The sequence below is a fragment of the Rattus rattus genome, chromosome 7, assembly GCF_011064425.1.
Source record: "Rattus rattus isolate New Zealand chromosome 7, Rrattus_CSIRO_v1, whole genome shotgun sequence".
Lineage (NCBI taxonomy): Eukaryota > Metazoa > Chordata > Mammalia > Rodentia > Muridae > Rattus > Rattus rattus.
The window spans coordinates 18,825,516-18,848,062 of NC_046160.1; the positions used below are offsets into that span (position 1 = coordinate 18,825,516).

General features: G+C 45.0%; 1 protein-coding gene across 1 annotated transcript; it reads right to left on the minus strand.

The window, feature by feature from the left end:
• Positions 1 to 1,333: 1,333 nt before the first annotated feature.
• On the minus strand, positions 1,334 to 20,054 carry Slc30a6 (solute carrier family 30 member 6). The gene is made up of 12 exons (XM_032908924.1): positions 19,971 to 20,054; positions 18,355 to 18,397; positions 16,770 to 16,835; positions 13,644 to 13,724; positions 13,197 to 13,232; positions 12,476 to 12,570; positions 11,271 to 11,319; positions 10,868 to 10,987; positions 7,856 to 7,958; positions 5,397 to 5,444; positions 4,469 to 4,537; positions 1,334 to 2,314 (listed from the first exon to the last, which is right to left on the minus strand). The coding sequence occupies exons 1-12, from the start codon at positions 19,996 to 19,998 to the stop codon at positions 1,817 to 1,819; spliced, it is 1,236 nt and encodes a 411-aa protein (XP_032764815.1). The 5' UTR covers positions 19,999 to 20,054; the 3' UTR covers positions 1,334 to 1,816.
• Between the last annotated feature and the right edge of the window lie 2,493 nt (positions 20,055 to 22,547).

Sequence of the window (22,547 nt, forward strand, 5' to 3'; positions counted from 1 at the left end):
TTAATTACAAAATTTTAGATAATTTGCAAATCAACTCATTCCTTCTTCTCCCTAACTGTACAGATGAGAGAGCTCAGAGATTAAATGACTTCCATGCCCATGATTACCAAGCTATTGATACACAAGTACACCAGGATTGGAATAAAAAGTCTTTTTGCCTAGTCCAGTCATTAAGTCTGTTAAAAATACTTTGATTAAAATTTCCAGCTCTTCAATAAAATATATATTTGATATGTTTTGCTCATAAAACAAAAAAAAAATTGAAAACTAGTCTACTAAAATGAACCCCAAATAAAAGAATGTGACCGTCCGTGTTTATGTAATGCGCGCTCTGTCACTTCCTGCCATATGTTTAAGCTCACTCAGAAGTTGCCGTGGAAGTCACAGGTCATGCCCAAACGTGTTTGTCTCAAAGCATCCTCCAAGGCCCCCTTTCTGGGGATGGGCTGCACCCCTAACATGGACAGGGAGATAGGAGAACAAACAGCCCAAGAGTTAAAAACACGTCCTGGAGAGAAGCTAGGGGACGAGCCGTAACCAAGAGAGGCTGCTGTAGTTTCCCTAGTGATAGAGCACGGCCTGTCCGCGGAGGGAGACTGAGGCTGTGTGCTCAGGCATGGGAGCTCATCTGTGCAGAGGAAGCTCAGTCAGGAACCAGCCGGTCACCCTATCCTCCCCAGCTGGTCTCTGTAGGACTTCGTGAGCTTCTGAGTAGATGACTTGATCTCTGTTGCTATCTGTTCTTTCACTTGGAAGCTTTCTATGAAGAGACACTTTGCTCTGTCCAGGGTCCTGTCCTGCTGGCTGCTTCACAGGGCTTCCCTGGTGGGTTCCTGTCCGGATGACCTGCGTTCCCAATCCATTCTCTCACTGTTCATTCCTTGGCTTTCTACTGGCTCACTACATTCAGAATGAACTATGTAGCTACGATGGCTATTGTAGGTCAATGGCCAATCGACTAAATGTGACCTAGAAGACTGGGCTTTTTCAACCTCATTCCATTTACCAAAGGTTTGGTATTTGGAACCAAAATCAGATGCTGGGAAGGGTGGACTGCGTTTGTCGACGGCTGTCCTCTATTCTCAGTGTTTCACTATAGTATACAAATTCACTACAATTGTAAAGGAAAAAAACAAACCCTCATTCGAAACCTGCTACTTAAAATCTTGGGATATACTTCTATGGTGGCTCAAGACCTAAATCCCAGCATGTGGGAGACTGAGGCAGGAGGATTGTGGGTGTGAAGTCAGCCTGGTCTATGTGGCAAAACCCTGTTTCAAAAGACGAGTAATAATAATTAAATTGTGCTATGTAGTAGAATATGCCTCACGACTTCCAATAGAAACTTTTACTTTTTATTTAACAAATGATTCGGGAGGACCTCAAAAAAATGCAGTAATTAAGCTTAAAAAAGCTATAAAAGAGATTTTACTTTTCAAATGGACACTAACGTTTTCATTTCCTTAGATGGGCACCATACATGAAGCATGTTTATAAATTCTACTGAAGGAATTATGAGTTTGTAGTAAGATACAGATCTACCCACCGCATGGCCAGAGTGTCACAGCGTTGGCGGTTACAAAGCAGCTGGCATTCAGACTTCTTGAAGGAGACCTACCTGACACACACCCATGACGTTTCAAAGACCTCACTGCCACAAGAACGTTTTACAAAAATATAGTTTATAGGTTTTATGAAATATGAACAAGCTTGGAATAATCTGACACATAAGTGGTTGAACAGTCAATGCAAATGGATGACTAAATACACTGGAAGGCAAGGAGTCGACACTCCCATAACAGTACGTTAGAGTCCATCAGGGTCTTGGCTGTCCCATCCTGTTGATTCCGTACCTGCTTGGTATATGTGGGAAGGTGGGCCTCAATCCCTGGCCTGCTCCAACTCCTGGAAACGCAAGTCCTTGGCTGAACACACTGCTGTATGGTGTGTGTCCACGGTTAAGACCCAAACCGTACGGCCTTGTCTGTGTGTTCAGGAGAATGACTGGGCTCACGTTCTTCCCGGGCGTATTGAATGCAAACTCCGGAGGTGGGCTGCTGGGCTTGGCTGGTGTGGATGTGACAGGGGTCCTCTCATCATTGTTCTTTAAAAGAGGCATTGGGATTATGTGGTGGTCTGAGAAGTTTAGCACATTGGGTGCAACAGGCCCAGATGACAGGGCAGGCCTAATCCAGTCATCCTTGAAGATCTGAACAGTCAGAGTGGACACCAGCGTGCACAGCCTGTTGGTCACATGAGCAAGGACCATTTGTTCGTTTGCATCTCGTCGAATTCTTACATGCACTGATCCAGCCTACAATAGGAAAATCACAAAAGACTGCTTAGAATTACTATTATTATTTGATTTTTTTTTTTTTTTGAGACAGAATTTCTCTGTGTAGCTCTGGCTGTCCTGGAACTTGCTCTGTAAACCAGGCTGGCCTCCAACTCACAGAGATCTGAGATCTGTCCACCTCTAACTCCCAAGTACTTGGTATTAAAGGTGCATGCCACCACAGTTGGCTGAAAAGACTTCTTAGAATTATAATACTAAGAATTCTGTTTTATTTATAGTTTGGTACTTGGTGTTTTCTTTAAGATAAGAAAAAAACAGCATCTTGCTTGCTAAGTTACTGGTCCTTACCTATGTGAAATGTTAATGAAATGATTTGTGACCCTTGAAAAGATGGACTAGAGATGAAGCACCATTCACAGAATGCACGCAAGACCCTGGCTTTGATTCCCAGCACCGCATAGAGCAGGCACTATGGTGTCCGTCTGAGATACCAGCGTGGGGACAGCAGAGCGTGGAACTGCAGAAAGCTAGGGTTTCATTACAGTTGTGGAAGATTTGAGAAGACAACTGTGTCTGACCCAGAGCTCATAACTAAATAGAATTTCAAAAACCAGAAAAAGAGGCAGGGTGTGGTGGTGCATGCCTTTGCTCCAGAACTGAGAGGCAGAGGCAGGAGGATCTCAGAGAACTTGAGACCAGCCTGGGCTCAACTGATAGACCCTCATCTCACAATGTAAGTTACTTAGTGATAAGAAAGATACCTAACATCAACTCAGGCCTCTACACACTTACACACCTACACACACACATCCCCCATACACACACACACACACCCCATACACACACACACACACCCCATACACGCGCACACACACACGCACACGCGCGTGCACACACACGCACACACACACACACACACGCACACACACACAGCAGCAGTTTTGAAATGCCCAGATGTTTCTGCACCCCACGGGCAGGTGTTAGAAACCCAGTGTTGTGGCACCTGTAAAGCTGCAGGCATGAGCTATGGACCTCTGAGCTGTGCAAGAGGGAGCACCGGGAAGAAACAGGAGACATCGACTGACCTAAAAACCCCAAAGCAGTTAGTGATAGCTACTGAATGGAAATCTTAGACAGGCAATCTGAGAAAGGCAGCCGAAACCAGAAGGGCTCTGGTACACTTCATGATGGGAGAGCACACTGGGTCTGCAATGAGACCTGCAGCTCTGCAGTAGCCCAGGCCCTGTGAGCTTGCAAAACTAACCAATCACAGCTCCCTTCGAGGACAGAGGCCCACCCTAGGAACTGGGAAGAGAATCCAAACAGCACAGCAGAGACAAAGGGTGGGAGAGGGGAGGGCTCCAGGACCAGGGTCAGGAGAAGGACAACACCTCTTCATTAGAGCCTCAAGCATTTATAGGTACTGCCCTGATGGACTTAGCTTATATAGACTACCACTCCAGTTCACAGTTCAGAAAGGCATAAAAACAAGTAACAGACCAGGCATTTCATCCTAGCATCAGGAGCAGAGGCAGGTGGATCTCTGAATTTGAGGTCAGCCTGGTCTACACAGAGAGTTCCAGAACAGTCATGGCTACATATAGTGAGTGACGTGTATGTACAAACAAAAAACAGAACAAACAAAAAGGACACGTAAGCCAAGGTGACGGTGCTGGCCTAGACTGTCAGTATTCAGGAGGCTTGTAGGGCAAGGCTGGCCTGGCTACAAGAGTGAGTTCACGGGCAGCCTCGTGTGTGGGAATGGGATGCTGTATCAAAGAAAAACAAGCAAAAACATGTAGTAGGAGAGTGTTAATGACAGGGAAAACTATGAGGCAATAAGTCTTAGATGCAATTTCCACGCCTCCAACAACAACAACAACAAAATGTCCAGTAGGTTTGAGGTTAAATAAAAAAAGAAAAGAAGAAAAAAGTTGCTTCAATCTCAAACTGAGGCTGTCAATATTTAGATGCCTCTCAACAGCAAGGAAAACCAAAGCTTCCATGATTAAAACTTAAAAGATTTATTTATTTGCTAGGACCTCTGCAGGAGCAATGCTTTTAAACACTGAACCAACTCTCTAGCCCCCACCATGAAAAATTTAACAAAATGCTATTTAAGTTTTAAAAACCATGTTTAAATCATACTAAACTAACTTTTAGAAGACATACCAAGGAGCCAAATCCAAGGGTCCAAAAGTGTTCATTTCGGACTTCTAACACCCCATCCAAGGTAGACACCTAATCAAACATAAAAGTTTATCAGTTACCTGCATTCGACAGAGCAATGCAGTAGTCCAATCACAGTACAGGCTGGCTGTCGCCTGGAAACAACTCAGCTGACCCCTGACCAAGGACAGGCAGTGGCTAGCAGAAGTCTCCGATGGCTCCTGTTTGACTGTTCAGTCCTGACCCAGGCTGCCCCATCCTTGGTCAGCGGCAGACTGCTCAGTGCTTTACAATTTATGGTGGTGTTTTTGAACAAGGTAGACATATTTATGACGGTCATTTCCGGTGCCGAGTTTCTTTTTAAGGTGTGTATGGGAGTGTACATGCGAACTGGTTGTTTCTTGCCCTGGATCTCCCAGTAACAAGCCTCTGTTTGAATGTAAGGCCATTGAGTAAATCCCAGGGCCATGAGGACAGAGGCAACAAAGATATGCTCAGGGCCAGGTTCAGCGTGAGACACACAGCCAGCTGTGCTGGGAAAGTGGTCATTGGAAACTGATAGCCCAACCAACAATCATTCTTCCTCATTAGTGGGTGGGCTTTGTAACAGGAGAAAACAACCTACAAACTGAGAATCTCAGTAGATTAACATGTACACTTGGACTTTCATTTTTAGTCAGAGTGAGAAAGATTATTCAGTTAATATGATGTCTTCTGACTGTTCTCTTCTTTCTACATTTACTTCAAGTCAATTTGGCTTCTAAACCGAGCAGTTTCTGAAATTTCTCTGTGTTTGTCCTTGTGTTATGGCTTCTACTCTGTTAGTAGAATTCCCCTGGAAGAAAATTCTAGTTGAATATATTATACATACCCACCCTTTTGTTTCTCTGACATAATTTTGAAAGATAATTTATTCACTATTTCAACTTACCTCTCTAATCAGTTTATCCAACTGACCAATAACATGAGGTGGTGTTGTCTAAAAAAAATAAAATAAAATAAAACATGAATGGCCTAGGGAAAAATTAACTTTGCAATAATGGTTCTGATGCTCTCCCTAACATCCACAAATGGGTTTCCACAAGCCTGACTTCTGACATGTCTTATGATTTAGGGAAGAGAGGTCTCACTGGCCTAAGAACATCATTAATAGGTCCACACACATTTTGTTTATTTGTTTGTTTGTTTGTTTTTGAGCATGCCAGGAGCCTGCCCTGGCTTTTAGAATGAATGGAAGGAGGTGGGATTCAGCTTGTAACTCTCTCTTATAATTTTGTGCTAATGCATGCTGGTTTCTGACTACTCTATGGCTTAATGCTGCTGGTTTCTGGTAATAAATTCCTGCTGACAGTAGCAGGGGATGGAGAAGGGAAAAGGTTTAACTGCTAGGGCTCTTTTCTTTCTGGCTCAAGGACTTCTCTCTGTCCAGGAGAGAGGTGTGGAACACAGGCAATACTCACAGACATACACATACACTCTGGACAGGCCCAACTATATGTTTCATTAATTCTACAAGTGTTCATGCATACTTACGTATATACACAAATACTTACACATATATGTCTATACATACATACATACAAACAGACATATACATATATATATTTGGTGAATGAGACTGAGCCCCAAATGCCACACACATACATTTGGATGGATGGGGCAGAACCCCCCCAGCCACTACCTTATTTCTTTTTCTTTTCCTTTTTTTTTTTTCAGAGCTGGGGACCGAACCCAGGGCCTTGCGCTTGTTAGGCAAGCGCTCTACCACTGAGCTAAATCCCCAACTCTGACTACCTTATTTCTTCTGGCCTTTTTATACTTTCTTAGATAAAACTCTTTAGAAAATTACCTCATAGATTCAAAAGGGGAGTTATAGAAGGATGTTGATAATAAGTTCAAAGCAGTGTTTAGTTCTCTAAGTTCATTATAAGCTCAAAGTAATAGTTTCACATGGCCTTGCTTTATCATAGTATACACCAATGGCTTCCTCCTTGGACCTGACCTAGAATCAATGTTTTCCTTGATTATAAATTTGTCCCAAGCCCATTTCTCTTTTTAGTGTAATTGTGAAGGCTCACTGTATTCCTTATTATTCAGCCTTTACTTACTATTCTGTGAGGCAGGGACACATTCTATTCTTGCTTCTAACTTTATTACATCTTTCTGGCAAAACAACCAAAACCATTTCCTTAAATTTTCTCCTTAAAATGATTTGAATCAAACCAGAACTTCTCTAAAGTCATTAATTCTTCTGAACAGCATTAATCCGTGAAAGCTCATCTTCATGTTCATCTGCAGGGAATTTGCTCAATAGTGTGTGCTGATGCTCAGGCATCGTTAGGCTATGTCATGTGACAGGAAAGGCAGCGCAGCAGCAAGGCGAAGCTATCCTGGGATGAAGTCTCTGAGGACCCTGCCTTCTTAAAGCTCACCCATCACAGGCTATACAAAATGGTGGGTCCTCTCCAGAACACTCACTTGTGTGCTTTTAGCCTTTCCTAGATGGCTTCTGTCATGAGCAAAAATAAAGGAGAAAACTGCTGAGAGTGGGAGGGGCTCCCAGGGAGGAAGACACCACACTCTTTTCCTCACAAAGAAGCTGCTTTCTCTAATCCAGTGAGACTTAAGGAACCAACCACCCAGTGATGGACAGCTCAGCAGTGAAGCCTGTGCACACGTGCTTACTGCTGCGTGAGACACCCCTTCAGGAGGGATTCTGTGACTCCGAGACCAGCCTGGGCCACACAGTGAATTGCAGGACAGCGAAGGCAATGACGAAAGCATGACTCAAAAGAATCACAAACGACAAAACAGCAGCGCTTACTGCCTCTGCCTCTGTAGAGGACCAGAGTTAAGGTCCCAGCAGCTACACAGAGACTCACAAGTTCCACGACAGCCTGGGCTACACAGTGAAACACTGTCTCAAAAAGAAAAACCATAAATAAATGAATAAAGAAAGTGAAATAAAAAAAATAAAATAAAATGAAGTAAAAAAGAACCAACCAACAAACAAAAAGTATGTAAGAAACAGAACAGTGACATTTCATTCAGGGCGCAGTACTTCATAAGGATTATGTAGCCTTTATTACTAAGAACAGGGCGCACATGCACCTAGTTCTGGGAAGCCTGTTTATATTATTTTAATACCCAAATTGTCACTATGATGATCCAATGACAGGAAAAACAGCAGTAGTAAGCAGAGTACGCATAAAACCCAAGCATAGTTACCCAAGGAAATCAAATTTCTTGGGTAAACACCATTTCTGCTGAGTTCAGAGATTATGGTCTGGCCTCACTGCTAAAGTCTCATCTCATCTCTGCTGGAAGACACCCGTGTGGGGAAGAGAGCGCGCTCACAGTAAGAGTGTACCTCATGGAAACGAGCCTCACCTGGAGAAGCACCTTCCCACTGTACACACTCATGGGATACATGGTGCCAAATGTCATCAGGGCAATGGCGATCGCTGACGCAGTGTCTACAGCAAAGTAATTACTGCAAGGAAAACGGTTCACAATCTTAAATGTCAACTTACAATTTAATAATCTGCTAAAAATTAATTATCAAGAACAATTCTTAGAAAACAACCACACAGCTGCTACATCAAGAGAGCACCTTAACATAACTCCAAAAACTCAGCTTTTAGAACTTGTTCCTGTCAAACTTTAGTGGAAAATAACAGTCCTCTCAGTGTGAGGAGAGATGATCAGATCCTTTAAGTGTACCTGACACCAGAAAGAGTGCAGACTTAAGTCAGAGACTTCAACTGATAAACTGACAGGAGACAAAGGACTTTCTGTGTTTCCAGTCATTTTGCACTCAGCAATTCTTTCATTAAAAACTCAGAACCAGTCTGGTGGTGTCAGTGCACACTTTTAATCCCAGCAGTCAGCAGGCAGAGGCAGGTAGATCTCGGAGTTCAAGGTCAGCTTGGTCTACAGAGTGACTTCTAGGACAGTCAGGGCTACACAGAGAAAGCCTGTCTCGAAAAGGCAAAACCAACAAGTAAAAAGTTTCAAAGTTCCCCAGGAATATGCTATGGTGACATTGCAGCTGAGGGGCTACCTCACATCAGTTCTGAAGCTCTCCTAACCAGGCAGACACAATGCTAACTGCTACAAGCTGGATCTGAACACGTTCCTTCCTGCTATGCTTGGGATAGAAACAGGAATAAAACACTGTGTTTGCCACACAAGGAACATCACGCACACAAGAACCACAGTGTGGTACTCTGCACACTGGGCATGGCACACAGCAGTAGCCCGGCATTTGGGAGGTGAAAGTGGGGAAGATCCAGGGTTAAAGGTCAATCTTGGCTAAGTGGCAAGTTCCAGGTCCCCCTGGGCTACCTGAGACCTGCTTGTGAAAACCTAATAAATAAAGTAGTAGCCATGATCAAGTACAGGTCCCTAGAGGACATTACTGACAAACAGAATGTGTCCTAATGAGGCTACCAAGATGGGGTAACTGAAAGGCCAGAGCTGGAGAGACGGCTCGACAGCTGAAAGCACCTGCAGCCTTCCCAGAAGACCTGGGCTCCAGGCCTGGCACCCACATGGTGGCTCACAATTGTCTGCAACTGCACTCCCAGGACATCCAATGCCCTTGTCTGGCTTTCAAGGGCACTAGGCACATACATGGTGAACTGACATGCATGCAGACAAAACACACACACACACACACACACACACACAAAGGAGATGAGCTTTGAATGGTGGGAGGAGGAGATTCCAGACAGTGAAGCAACGGGGGCAAGGGGCTGAAATCCATGACGTACAAGTGGACCTGGGGCCTAGAAGGGTGATGCTGGTAAGGTCTGTAGAGGGCTGCAATGTAAAACCTGCAATGTTTAACAAATGGATTTGAGACTAGAAAGGCCTAGCGTTGATACGGAAAGATGATGGCGACAGAAGCAGTAACGTGGAAATGACTAGGGTGGATGGAAAAGGACAGAGCAGGAGGCTATTTTGTGACTGTGACATCCAGGGCGGCAGACCAATACATATTAGGAAGAATCTGAGTCCTCTCAGGACGAGTCAGGGTTGGCTTTGGTTCGGGGAGACTGAGCACAGAGGACATAGAGCAGGCACTAAAGAAAGCACCGAGGCCCTGCAACCCACACACCACAGCCGGTCCACTTCACGGTACACACCACCATGATACGGAGGCAGGGGCTGAAGTGCGCATCTGTGTACCTCAGGGCACAGGGGCATTAGTCAGCGACCAGAAGCAGGTGAGTGGGTAAATAAAGGGTGGGATTTAGCCTCAAAAGGAAGGAAACAGAGACAGCATGGAAGAACCGTGAAAACACTGCTGTATGAAACAGGCAGGTTACGAAACATGACTGTACTTCTACTGCAGTTAAAAGGAGGGACAGTGTAGAATGTTAGCAGGGATCCTGAGAAGAGGAATAGAGGTATTATTAAACAAAATGGAGCTTCCGTTAGGGATCAGTTCTGCAGATGAATGGTGGATGGTAATGCTGATCGTACAGAAACAGGATGTACTTGACATCCCCAAACTATATGGTCAGGACCAGGGAGATGGCTCAGGGACTTGAACACTTGCTTCTCAAGCCTGCTGACCTGAGTCGGATCACTAAAGTCATGCGAGAGCTGGATGGGGTGCCCCACATCTGTACTGTCGTATCCCAGGAGTCCCACAGGCCCGTGGGGGCAGAGATGGAATATTATCACCAGGAGCCCAGGGCTAGCAAGCCTGGAGCATGCTGCACACGTGAGAGATCCTGTTTCAACACGCTGGAAGGGGAGCAAGCTTCCCAGAGCTTCCCGGAGCTGTCCTGACTGCCACACAGATGCTGGGACACACACAGATTAACATCAACAAAGCAATGCCCACCGCCTTAGACTCCAACATAAGTCTGGTCAGAAAAGACTTGGGAGTCCTCCCAGAGGCAGTGAACAAAGACATAACTGCCTGTGACTTTTTAGGGGATATACTTGTGAAAAGGCACAATAATAACTAAGAAGCCATTACAGTACATGTCACTGTTTAAAGGGCAAGTTAGTCAAAGAATCCAGTCGTAAGACGCTGTCTAAAAGCAGCTGCAATGTATATTTTTAAAAGGCTTTTTCTTTTTAAGTTGCCTCTGGCCTCCTCTTCCCCCCAGCAAGAACAGTTTTGACTGCCTTCTGCCTCACTCACCATCCAGCCAGAAGGAATTAGAAATCATTTTCTTGTCTTCATGGTAAGTTGTGGTGTGAAATACCGAGGCCTAATTCCCTTAATTTTCAGATGGAAATATTTGAGGACAAGACCTGATCAAGTCACATCGGTCATAAGCAAAAATCGATAGAGCCCTGACCCCCAAACCATATTGTCGATGCCCTCAAAGTCAGGTCGCAGGAATCAAAACACATCTGACAGCAATACAATATACTCACTTAATTTCAATCAGCATGTATGTTATACACAGAGCAAGTGCCCCAGCAAGATCGATCAGAACAAACGGGTTCATGCGGGGCAAGAAGATACTGCTGAGTCCTGGGATAATGCCGCACAAGCTGTGGAAGACCAAATGGAGCGTTCGTTAGAATCACACGGCACCGATGGGAGCATTGCTCCAGGAAAGGCGGACTGTACTTCCCAGAGAGCAAAGAGGACACGGGGCGAAGCTCTGCCGCTGTAGAGAATTCCTCCGTGACATCAATTAAAAAGCCAAGAGGCTGAGAACTGGGCTGAGCAGCTCATGCTGACTTCAGCTGCAAATCTAAGCCTCCGTGGGAGAGCCAGTTCTCAGGAATTCTCGGTAAATTATACAAATCGGAAAACTCCAGGGCATCTTACCTGCGACTAAGGTCTGCCACATGCTCTTGAAGCCAGCTTGTACTAGCAGCTTTAAGGAGAAAAGACTCAAATTATCTATAGAGAAGAATAAAGCCATCACTAGAAACATGAGTTCTTTCACTTTAAAAATAAGTTTGGCAGTGACCACAGAACATGGCAAAGGGCAAGACTTTCCCTCAGATCTACAGCAGTAAAGAGAGAGCAGTGACACTAGAATACCTACTGCCTGTGACCAGGACAGTGGCCTTTGGCAACTGATTTAATCTTTGAACACCTCAGTGTAAAATGAGGTAATAAAGTATTTGCTTCAATGACTGTGGGAAGAATTAGTAAATGCTCATCACTCCTGACGGACACAGAGAGTCTGGGATACCAGTGAGCGCCTTAGAAAGCTCTCCCTGCCGTCTGCTGTGCTGCTCAAGTCCAAAGACCTAAGGAACACCACCTACCTGTGCCCTGTTTCTACACAGGCTCTGCGGACCCACTCAGTCTCCAACTGTTAACAGGATCTAACATTTGTTAAATCCTCTGCGGGTTAATCAGAGTCCAAAACACTAAAGGTTTTAAAAACAATCAGCAATTTATGCTGACAACGCAGAGAAGCTCCTGAATTTATGCCGATGACGCAGAGACGCTCCTGAATCACGAAGACTTCGAGGCGCCTTTTGATTGTTTTGTTGGAGGCAGGGTCTCAGTGTGCAGTCATGGCTGGCCTGTGTGTCTTGAAACTACAGTCCTCCTGCCTCAGCTTCTCATATTCTAGGACTGTAGGCATGTGCCCCCACGCCGAGATAAACCTGTGGTTGTTCATCAGGTATCATTTAGTTCACTGGTGTCTATATATTCTTTTCAGTGTTTACTAATGAGATGGAATTCTGAACAATCTTCCACATAGACCTCAGAAGCTAGCTGGGCAGTGGTGGGCACGCCTTTAACCCCAGCACTCAGGGGGCAGAGGCAGGCAGATCTCTAAGTTCAAGGCCAGCCTGGTTTACAGAGTGAGTTCCAGGACAGCCAAGGCTACACAGAGAAACCCTGTCTCAGAAAAACAAGCACTTGAGAACCTTTAGGCTAGCTCTTCCTTGTCTGCTGAATATATTTCTCACAGATTTATAAGTTCGTGAAGAAAGAAACCTGCCAGTCTTTAAAAGAAAATATTTAAAATTAACTGTACACTAAAATAAGCAAACAAAAAAACCCCATACCTTCAGAGACGTAAGCAAAAGGCTTATTCCGAATAGAAAGCATCGTGAACAGGTTGAAAGAAAGGGCCACAAAAGTACCCACTAATAATCTTCCCCTAGAAAGAGCAAAACATTCCCCTTTAATGTTTTTGTGATAATTCCAATCTGAAATTTCATATGTGGAGAAAATGAGGGGAAAAAGGGAAGAGCGATCTACTTTAAGTCTGCCAAACAGAATCCAACTTGTTTTCTAGTTACGTAGCTCATCACTTGCCTGCTGCCGCTCCATTTTACACAGGACTAGCTGGGTCTCTTACCAACAATGTTTTCTCATGAATAGTTTTATGGATTTGTACAAATGCTAATGAAGTTGTGCCAACAGAGTTATGCAGTGGGTGAGAAGTATATTCTTTCTAAAGGCAGCAAATGGGAAACGACAAACATTAGAGGGAGCTATTAGTGTGCTGGGAACTGTTGAAGGCCAGACGGAGTCCTGGATTTGGAGGTTCTCCTCCTGAGAGGCCAGTGGTAAGACACGGGGCTGTCCTCTCAACTCTGATGCGGGACAAGGTAATAATGGAGCGACTAGTAACTGGGATTGAGATGAACAGACAATGACCCCAGCCCAATAAAATCTTTGGCTGGAGATAAATGTCAGTGGTAGAATATCTCCCTAGCATGCATGATGCCCTGAGACTAGACTGGTCCCAGAGCTGTGAGACATAAACAAATAACCTCTTACGTGTGTATCTCGGGCTGCTCCAAAAAGCGTTCTGCACTAGAAGAAAAATACATCAAATAAGTTATATAAATTATAAAACTAAAAACATGTATTACTATACATTATTATAAATATATAATTAATCTACCCTAAAGTTTATAAAACTACTTATTGGTGATGATGCCAGGAAACAAGTGATTCTCAATACATAATGTCAGCATTTCTCTGACAAGCCCGCCACTTTGCCGGCCTGGTAAGGAAGTTCAGCCTATGGCAGGCTGAATCTCTTTCATTCAGATTCACCTATGACTGGAGTTAATCTTACCAAAGAACAAAATTATACTCCCAGAGCCTGAACACTGTCCATGATAATCTGCATACTATTCAAACCGCTATGTCTCACTGGATTCTGTCATATTTCCAAGGGATGACCCCTTGACATTTTTCATAAAACATACAAAAGTGTACCTTTCTTTTAGTATAAAGAGGGCTCCCAATTGTGCCAAGACAGTAGAAGCAAATACAGCCAGGACTTCTAGTCTTTCAAACCTGAAATCAGATTATCAGTTAGGATACCAAAATTCTTCAATTAATGAACCGGTCTTACTAGAACATGTGTATGTTCCACTGCTCACTGGATCAATATATTCATGGGCAGTAAACTGCTGGCTAAACCGAGACTACAGAAGCTGTAGATGAGTGATACCCAGAGCGGAGGTTATCCTGGCTGTGACATCGGCCACCTTCCTGACTGTCAGGTTGACTGGACTAATCTGCCTGGCTGCAGCGTCTCCCTCCCTCACTGCTCAGGTGTGTCCTTCTGGGATCTTCTTCAGTCAAGGGCATAGACTATCTGTGCCTGCAGACCCTCCACAAGCTCCCAAAAGTCACACCAATGAAAACTGAAACAATAGTATCTATCTTATACATATTTATATAACTACTTTTGTAGAAACAATAATTATCATAACAGCACTTAATTGACCCATTCTGTATTGGACACTATTTAGTGTTTAATAGATTATTTCAAATAAGTCTTAAGTATTGTCATGGCTTCCCTTGATCAAATTAAGAAATACTACAGGAGTAGTGATCACACCTCTGAGTGAGTGTGTGATGGTATTTCCAGAAATAACTAGAAAATGAGGGCTCTAAGGTAACCAACGCATTAGTCCCCTACAGGCTCATCATATGATGGCTTAACTGGGAGGTGGCAAAAGGAAGAGGTAGGGTGTAGCTGGAAGAGACAGTAAGAGGCCTGCCACGTGGATCATGCCATGATCTGGTCTTTTCCTGTATGCCTCTTTTCTCTGCTTTCTGTCCTCCATGATACTCCATGTCCTCCATGTCTTCTCCTATCCTCCCCACCTGGAGGATGCTGTGTTCAATCCCCTGTGCCTGAGAGACCATGAACTGAGCTCTCTGGAACAGCGAGCTGAAATGCCTTCCTTTCCCATGCTGTTCTGCGGACCACTTTGTCATACGCCGGCACAAACCATTAGGAGAATCTCTTCATCTGTTTCATTTCTGAACAGGCGAGTAACTTGGACACAGATGGAAATTAACTGTTTACAGAATCATACAACTAAGTTCCTGTCCAGCCAGGCAGATGACCGACACCTGACACGTATAGGTGCAAAAGTAAGATCTTTGTACTAAACCCGCTCACTCCCAAGTTCACAACTTTACCCATCAATCAAGACTGCCTTCTCATTTCTAAATGCAGTTATTGCTGATCGGGAGCACACGTTATAATCTCTATGCTTGGAGCTAGAAATCATCAGTGTTTTCTATAACACATACTCTAACGAGGAAAAACAGAGACAGTAAGCTTACATGCTTAAGAATTCTTATGGAAATAACCATGAAAGTTGAGAAAAAAATGTAATTAAAGATTAAATGTCATCACACTGCGCTTTGTAAAGGTAACGTTTGGGACTAAACAGAACTCTATGCAGTACTAAAAGAATAACCAAAGTATATTTATTAGCATGGCTAGATGTGAACAAAAAATTAAGTTATAAAAAATATAAAAAACATCATGTAAATGAAACAGTTCTACCTGTGAAGAGTAATACACTGACATTAAAATGCATGTTGAAATGGAAAGTGAAGGGAAGCAGACAATTTTGAAGTATCACAGGGTAGACAAACGCAACAATGTAGACACGAGAGAAACTTAAAACCAAATTGTTACCACTCTACTTGCTGCATGCGCCTGGGAGGGTGGGGCCTATAAGAGAGGAGGACTAAGCCTTACGCCATAGCCGACTTTAGTCAGGGCATCAGACAGCTTATACTGAGGGTATTCGGAGGGCTGCAAGGTCACAGGAGTTTCATGAGGACAACCTGTGCTAGAAACATCATCTGAACAGGAATAGTAGTTGAGGGGTAATCTGAAGTAAACCCACTCGTTCTTACTACACCTGGGAGGAGCACAAAAGCACATTCCAAGAACCCCAAGCTTCAGAGAAGCAGAGGTTATAGGACTTTTGCCTTGTTTCCTTGGAGTTTTCTCACAAGCTCTCGAAATTCTCCTCATACAGCTTCATTCATGGGCAGTGTTCTGACACCAAACTAATACACATGGAGCCTTCTGATTTGTGGGAAAATGACATAAAAGCAGCAAGAGATGGAAGGTTCTGTCTCCAGTGAATGCTATTTGATAGCTGAAGATCATGGTGACAATAAATGTGACTTCACCCATACCTCACTCCACACATGAACTCAGTTTCAGGTGGATTGCATTGAAAAGACCTCTGGCTGAAAACGTAGCATTGTGGGGCTCACGCCTGGCTGAGGGAAGGCTGGTCTAGACAGTGACCCTGCTTTAACTGCTCCCCCAAAGTTTCCTTATTGAAGTACAGTTCTTATTTAAAATTGCTTTCTTGAATCTGCAACGATTATCATATGTAATGAATCATTAGAACCTCCTCTAATATAAAAGCACAGCTTCCAACACTCGGTGACCTCTATAACCATACGCAGAAGTTCAAGGTTGTCAGCTCACTGCTAAATCCAAAGTCTTACCCAGAAATTTACCTTCGTCACTGAATGTGAAATATGGAAATATATCATAGCACTTACAAAATCCACTTATTAACATCCTTCATACTTTCTATGACTGAACAGCATTTTTAAAATATTAGAAAACTTACTGAAATCAACTTTTCTTAGTATACATTCATAAAATATGAAACAAATAAAACATATATATATATATATATATATATATATATATATATATTGCTGTTCTTACTGTATCATTTCCAGACTCAATTCTTAGAAATTTTTATTTACTTAGTTCTTTGGTTTTTCAATACAATGTTTCTCTGTATGCAGCTCTGGCTGTCCTGGAACTCTCTGTAGACCAGGCTAGCCTCCAAATGCTGGGATTAAAGGTGCATGCCCCCACTGCCCAGCTAGAAAACACTGCTTATATACATTCTCTACTTAATAACCATTATACTAAGCAGGTGGCATTTATTTATTTTTATTTTCCAGAAATACTACAGCCAACCCTTTTGCAGGGTAGCATGTCCTTACCATGCTAATAGCAGTCAGTCAGCAGAAAGTGAGGTAACTTGAACTTACCCGAACGAATAGGCAGCGCTAGGTCTCCTCATCATCACCCAGTAGCTTATTAGACATGTAATTAAACTAAAGACAAACAAGCTGCATTAGAAAGTAGAGCCAGAAATACATGCAGAGACTACTGAAGTGCTTTTTAAAGTAAGGGTTTATTTTACTCTGTGTGTGTGTGTGTGTGTGTGTGTGTGTGTGTGTGTGTGTGTGTGTGTACACGTCCACATGCACATGTTAGTGGACAAGGGAAGACAGGGTTGGATCTTCTGGAGCTGAGTGTGCAGACGGCTGTGAGTCACTCAGACGTGAGTGTTATCTGGGATTTCTCTGAGTTGTCTCAGCTTAATCAGTTAATCTGAGAGCCTGCAGATCACAGTGCATCACTAAGGAGTCAGGGCAGAACTCTGGCAGGCCAGGAACCTGAAGGTAAGCTGAGGCAGAGGCCAGGAGGAGTGCTGCTTACTGGCCTGTTCTCCAGGGCCTGCTCAGCTGGCTTCCTTATACACTGCAGGACGACCTGCTTGGGGTGGGACCACCACATTGTAACCTCACCATTCGCTAGGTAAGAAAATGCACTGAAGACCCGACCATAGGCAAATCCCATGGGGGCATTTTCTCCACTGAGAGGCCCTCTCTCCAAATGACTCTAGCTTGTGTTGGCTGGCATAAAACCAACCACGAAGAACTGAGGTAGCCCAGTGTCCCTGCATCAGGGCTATCTGAGCACAAGCAGAAAGGACCAATGACTATCAACCTGATAGCGTAAGACAGGCAGGTCTCCAGTGTGTGTAAACTGGACTCACGCTGTGGGGGGTGACTCAGGACAGTGCCAGAGCTCACTACCCTGCAAAGAAAGGCACTCGACTTAAAACTTCGGAATAAACTGCTTATTTCTGGAATCCCCCTAGATTTTCAAACTGTAGTTGGTGAAACCATGGATCCTGGAGACTACTGTAACACTCCTGCCAACCACAAATAAATTTGGGAGGATTGGCTTGGTATGATTTCACTTCCTTTCTTATTATTAATGTATGAATTCTTATTATTAATGTGTGAACGCAAGCACAGATGACCACAGAGGCCACAGGCTGTCAACACTGCTGAAGCCGGTGTTACAAATCCAGTCTCAATCACCTGGCATGGTGCTGGAACCCAAGCAGGTCCTCTGAAGAGGAGTACGGGGCCTCAACTGCCAAGCCAGCTCTCTAGCTCCTTCTGTGTGTCTTAGTGTATGACACCATTTACGTTCATCCTTCAGAGTCATCTCCAGCGTCCGTCAGCGTGTGCACATCCTCAGCTCATGCCTGGGTATTCGCCTTTCTGCTCTTACACCAATGGCTCTTGTCACTTGTGTTGCTGACTTCTACGATTTTTTTCTTTTTTCAAGACAGGTTTCTCCGTGTAGCCCTGGCTGTCCTGGAGCTCAGAGCTCCACCTGCCTCTGCCTCCTGACCTCTTGTATTAAAGACTTTTATGGGATAAATTTACTTATTTCAGTAATTACTTTCCTTTAAGTAAAGGAAGCTTAATAGAATCAGTACAACAAATTTTTGACTACTATCTTTAAAATTTAAAGGATATATAAAAAACTTACCTAAAGAGATCAAAAATGGTGAGGTAAGTATAAGCAGTTAAAGCTGCAAACAACAGAAAAGGCTCGTTAAATGTCGCTTAACCCAGCCGTCCATTATGACCTGTGAGTGTGCATGTGTGGCCCGAGAGTTTACAGCAACCGTACACGCAGGGGCCTGAGAGACAGGGACAGTGACTGATATGGGTGCTGAGAACTGAACTCAGGTCTGCTGCAAGACCGGTAAGCATTCGTAACACCAACCCATCTCCCATTCCCCCCTTTTGGGAAGGGGTCGTTGGAGACAATTTTTAAATTTTTATTTTTTACACTTTTTAATTTACTTATTTTATGTATGTGAGCACACTCTCGCTGTCTTCAGACATACCAGAAGAGGGAATCGATCCCATTACAGATGGTTGTGAGCCACTGTGTGGTTGCTGCTACTGTCAGATGAGTATTATTTTTTTGTTTCTTTTTATCTTATTTCAAGTTAATATAATAAATTCATAAGTGTTCCATCCAGCAACCCCCTCCCCACCTTTCTCCAACTCTACTCCCTCAACTCTCTCCAGAGTTGGAGACTGAATCCAGGGCCCAAGCACGGAGCAGGCCAGGCAGGCTCTTTACCACTGGGTGTTACTGAGGTACTCCCAGACCCTCTCAGTACTGCTTACTCAATCAATCCCAGAAAAGCACGTAATACATAAAGGAAAGCGCACTCTTAGGGCTACGACTGCTGTGATACTACACTGTGACCAGAAGCAGCTTGGGAAGGAAAGGGTTTCTTTATCTGGCTTACTATCCTAGTGCACAGTCCACTGAAGGAAGGCAGGGCAGGAACTCAAACAGGGCAGGAACCTGGAGCCAGGAGCTGACGTAGAGGCCATGCAGGGGTGCTGCTTACAGGCTTGTTCATTACTTCATAGCCTGCCTGCCTGCCTGCCTTCTTTCTTTCTGGTTTGTTTAGATAGGGTTTCTTTGTGTTGCCCTGACTGTCTTGGAACTCTCTAGGGAGACCAGGCTGGCCTCCAATTCAGAAATCTGCCTGCCTCCTTTATGTATTATGTGCTTTTCTGGAATGTGTGTAACTCAAATGATTTAAATAATATTTTTCTTTTTTCTGGTTTATTTGGGATCAAAGGTGTGCCTGCAGGCCAGAGGGGAGCACCAGATCACAGTGTAGATAGTTAAGAGCCACCATGTGGTTGCTGGGAATTGAACTCAGGACCTCTGCAAGAGCATCGAGTGCTCTTAACCTCTGAGCCATCTCTCTAGTCTCGCAAAAAGTATTTTTAAAAGGAGGCCAGCAGCAGCAGGTAAGGGTGTTACTACCATGTCTGACAGCCTGAGGATCCCTGGAACCTACATGGCAAAAGGAAAAAAACTGAACCCAGGGCCACCAGCCCAGGGTAGCACCATCCAGAATGGGTTGTTCCCTCCCCTACTGATCGCTAATTGAGAAAATAGGCTTGCCTACGGCTCAATTTTATGGAGGCATTGTCTTAACTGAGCTTCCTCCTCTCAGATGGCTACGGCCTGGTCAAGTCAAGTCGATGTAAGGTTAGCTAGCACATACATCTGTATTTAAACCAAAATGGAGGGTGAAGCGGAGCGGGTGACAACCGAAGGGCACTTACCTATGCTGTTAGTAGAGCTGCACCACATGAGCAGGAAGCCAGTGCACAGCACGTTGATGGCACCAAAAGAAGTATCTTCCAGGACTGTGGGAAGGAAAATCATCTCCAGTCACACAGTGTTGACACAGAGCACCAGATCTGTTCAAGCTGCTTAATTCACACCAATAAAAAGCACAGACAAACACGACCTCTTCTAAGAACTGTGTCTGCCATGTTTTCTACACCTAACAAAATCATCATCAATTGGGCTACTTTAGTCAAGCAGAGTAGCCTAGGCAGTGTAGCAAACCCTGTCAGAACCAACCCGACCAGAATGTAAATTTAAACAGAACTCTCTGACTAGAGCTATTTACTCAACAAGCATCTGTGCCAGGAATTATTTTAGGCATGAGAGTAAAGCAGAGAACAAAACATGAACTTACCATGCAGGCAGAAGGACAAGTATTTAGGTTAATGGTAGTAAGTACTAGGAAGCAAATAAAAAGTGGGTCAAGGAGCCAGGCGGTGGTGGCACAAGCCTTTAATCCCAGCATTTAGGGAGCAGAAGCAGGCAGACCTCTGTGAGTTCGAGGTCAGCCTGGTCTTCACAGTGAGTTCCAGGACAGGCAAGGCTACAGAGAAAAACCCTGGGGGTGGGCTGGGCCAAGAAAACAGTAACAGAAGGTGGTGTGAGAGGCTTCCTTCTGGACTAGCTCATCAGAACTCATGGCAAAGTGAAAGATCACAGACTGCAGTATGAGGATAACTGGAGACAAAATGGAAGTCAGAGAGCTAAGGCCACAAGTGACAAAGGCCCTCGTGAGCACAGCTAGAGCGAAAGAGAAGGCCACAGCATGAGATGGCCTGAATGCCAGGAGACATCGGCTGGGGCTGCCTTACATTTCTCCTGGGCATGCTGGGGCACACCTGTGATCCCAACACACGGGGTGCACAGGTGAGATGGCAGCTGAAGGCCAGCATGGGCTACACAGCAAGTCTGAGGCTAGCCTAAGTATGTGGTGAGACTTTTTCTCAACCCCTCAAGAAAGCAAAAGATCATTCTGGTTACTCTGAGGCTTTAAAGTGGTAGGAGGGAGTGCTAAGGGCAAGATTTTGCACATTGCATTAAAGACAGTTGGCACATTTGTTTAACAATTAATGTGAGGAACAAGGGACTAAACCAGAGCGAAAATGATTTAAAATTTTTCTGACTTTAACATCTAGAAAAATATTCAGTTAATATCCAAGTAACTGAAGATCAAGGTCCAGTCTTGACCGTGATATGACTGAAATACACATTAGCCATGCAGGGAGGTGGAGAAGGCCAAATTCCATCAGAGAAGCAAAGGTGGGAGGGGTTAGAACTTAAGATTCAAATCCAGAGTCACCAACACACTAGTGTAATGAAAACCAGGAGAGCAGAGAGCATTTCTAGATGTGCAAAATCATACAGGGAAAATGCTCACACCCCACAGTGCAGAGGGGAGGAGCTCACAGTCCACAGTGCAGAGGGGAGGAGCTCACAGTCCACAGTGCAGAGGGGAGGAGCTCACAGTCACAGTCCACAGTGCAGAGGGGAGGAGCTCACAGTCCACAGTGCAGAGGGGAGGAGCTCACAGTCCACAGTGCAGAGGGGAGGAGCTCACACCCCACAGTGCAGAGGGGAGGAGCTCACAGTCCACAGTGAAGAGGGGAGGAGCTCACAGTGCACAGTGCAGAGGGGAGGAGCTCACAGTCCACAGTGCAGAGGGGAGGAGCTCACAGTCCACAGTGCAGAGGGGAGGAGCTCACAGTCCACAGTGCAGGAGCTCACAGTCCACAGTGCAGAGGGGAGGAGCTCACAGTCCACAGTGCAGAGGGGAGGAGCTCACAGTCCACAGTGCAGAGGGGAGGAGCTCACAGCCCACAGTGCAGAGGGGAGGGGCTCACAGTCCACAGTGCAGAGGGGAGGGGCTCACAGTCCACAGTGTGCAGGGAGGAGCCCACAGTGGAGGGGGGGCTCACAGTCCACAGTGCAGAGGGGAGGGGCTCACAGTCCACAGTGCAGAGGGAGAGGAGCTCACAGTCCACAGTGCAGAGGGGAGGGGCTCACAGTCCACAGTGCAGAGGGGAGGAGCTCACACCCCACAGTGAAGAGGGGAGGAGCTCACACCCCACAGTGAAGAGGGGAGGAGCTCACACCCCACAGTGCAGAGGGGAGGAGCTCACACCCCACAGTGAAGAGGGGAGGAGCTCACAGTGCACAGTGCAGAGGGGAGGAGCTCACAGTCCACAGTGCAGAGGGGAGGAGCTCACACCCCACAGTCACAGCCCACAGTGCAGAGGGGAGGAGCTCACAGTCCACAGTGCAGAGGGGAGGAGCTCACACCCCACAGTGCAGAGGGGAGGAGCTCACACCACACAGTGCAGAGGGGAGGAGCTCATACCCCACAGTGCAGAGGGAAGGAAGGTGCTGGAGGGGACTGAGAGATAATGGACACGTTGGGAAGAAGAAAGCATGCCATATTTCAAGGAAAAGAGACCAATTCTTGCTAACTATGGCAAACAGATCAACACAGATCAACAGAACTGCAACTCTCATGGTGGAAAGAGAGAAGT

Excerpts from the sequence above, each read along its gene's own strand:
- Slc30a6 (XM_032908924.1), bottom strand. The coding sequence starts at position 19,998 with ATGTGGTGCAGCTCTACTAACAGCATAG. Across the intron at positions 12,571-13,196 it reads GAGCAGCCCGAGATACACAC|GGGAAGATTATTAGTGGGTA; the intron begins GTAAGAGGTTAT and ends TGCTCTTTCTAG. Across the intron at positions 7,959-10,867 it reads TACATGCTGATTGAAATTAA|TAATTACTTTGCTGTAGACA; the intron begins GTGAGTATATTG and ends TTTTCCTTGCAG.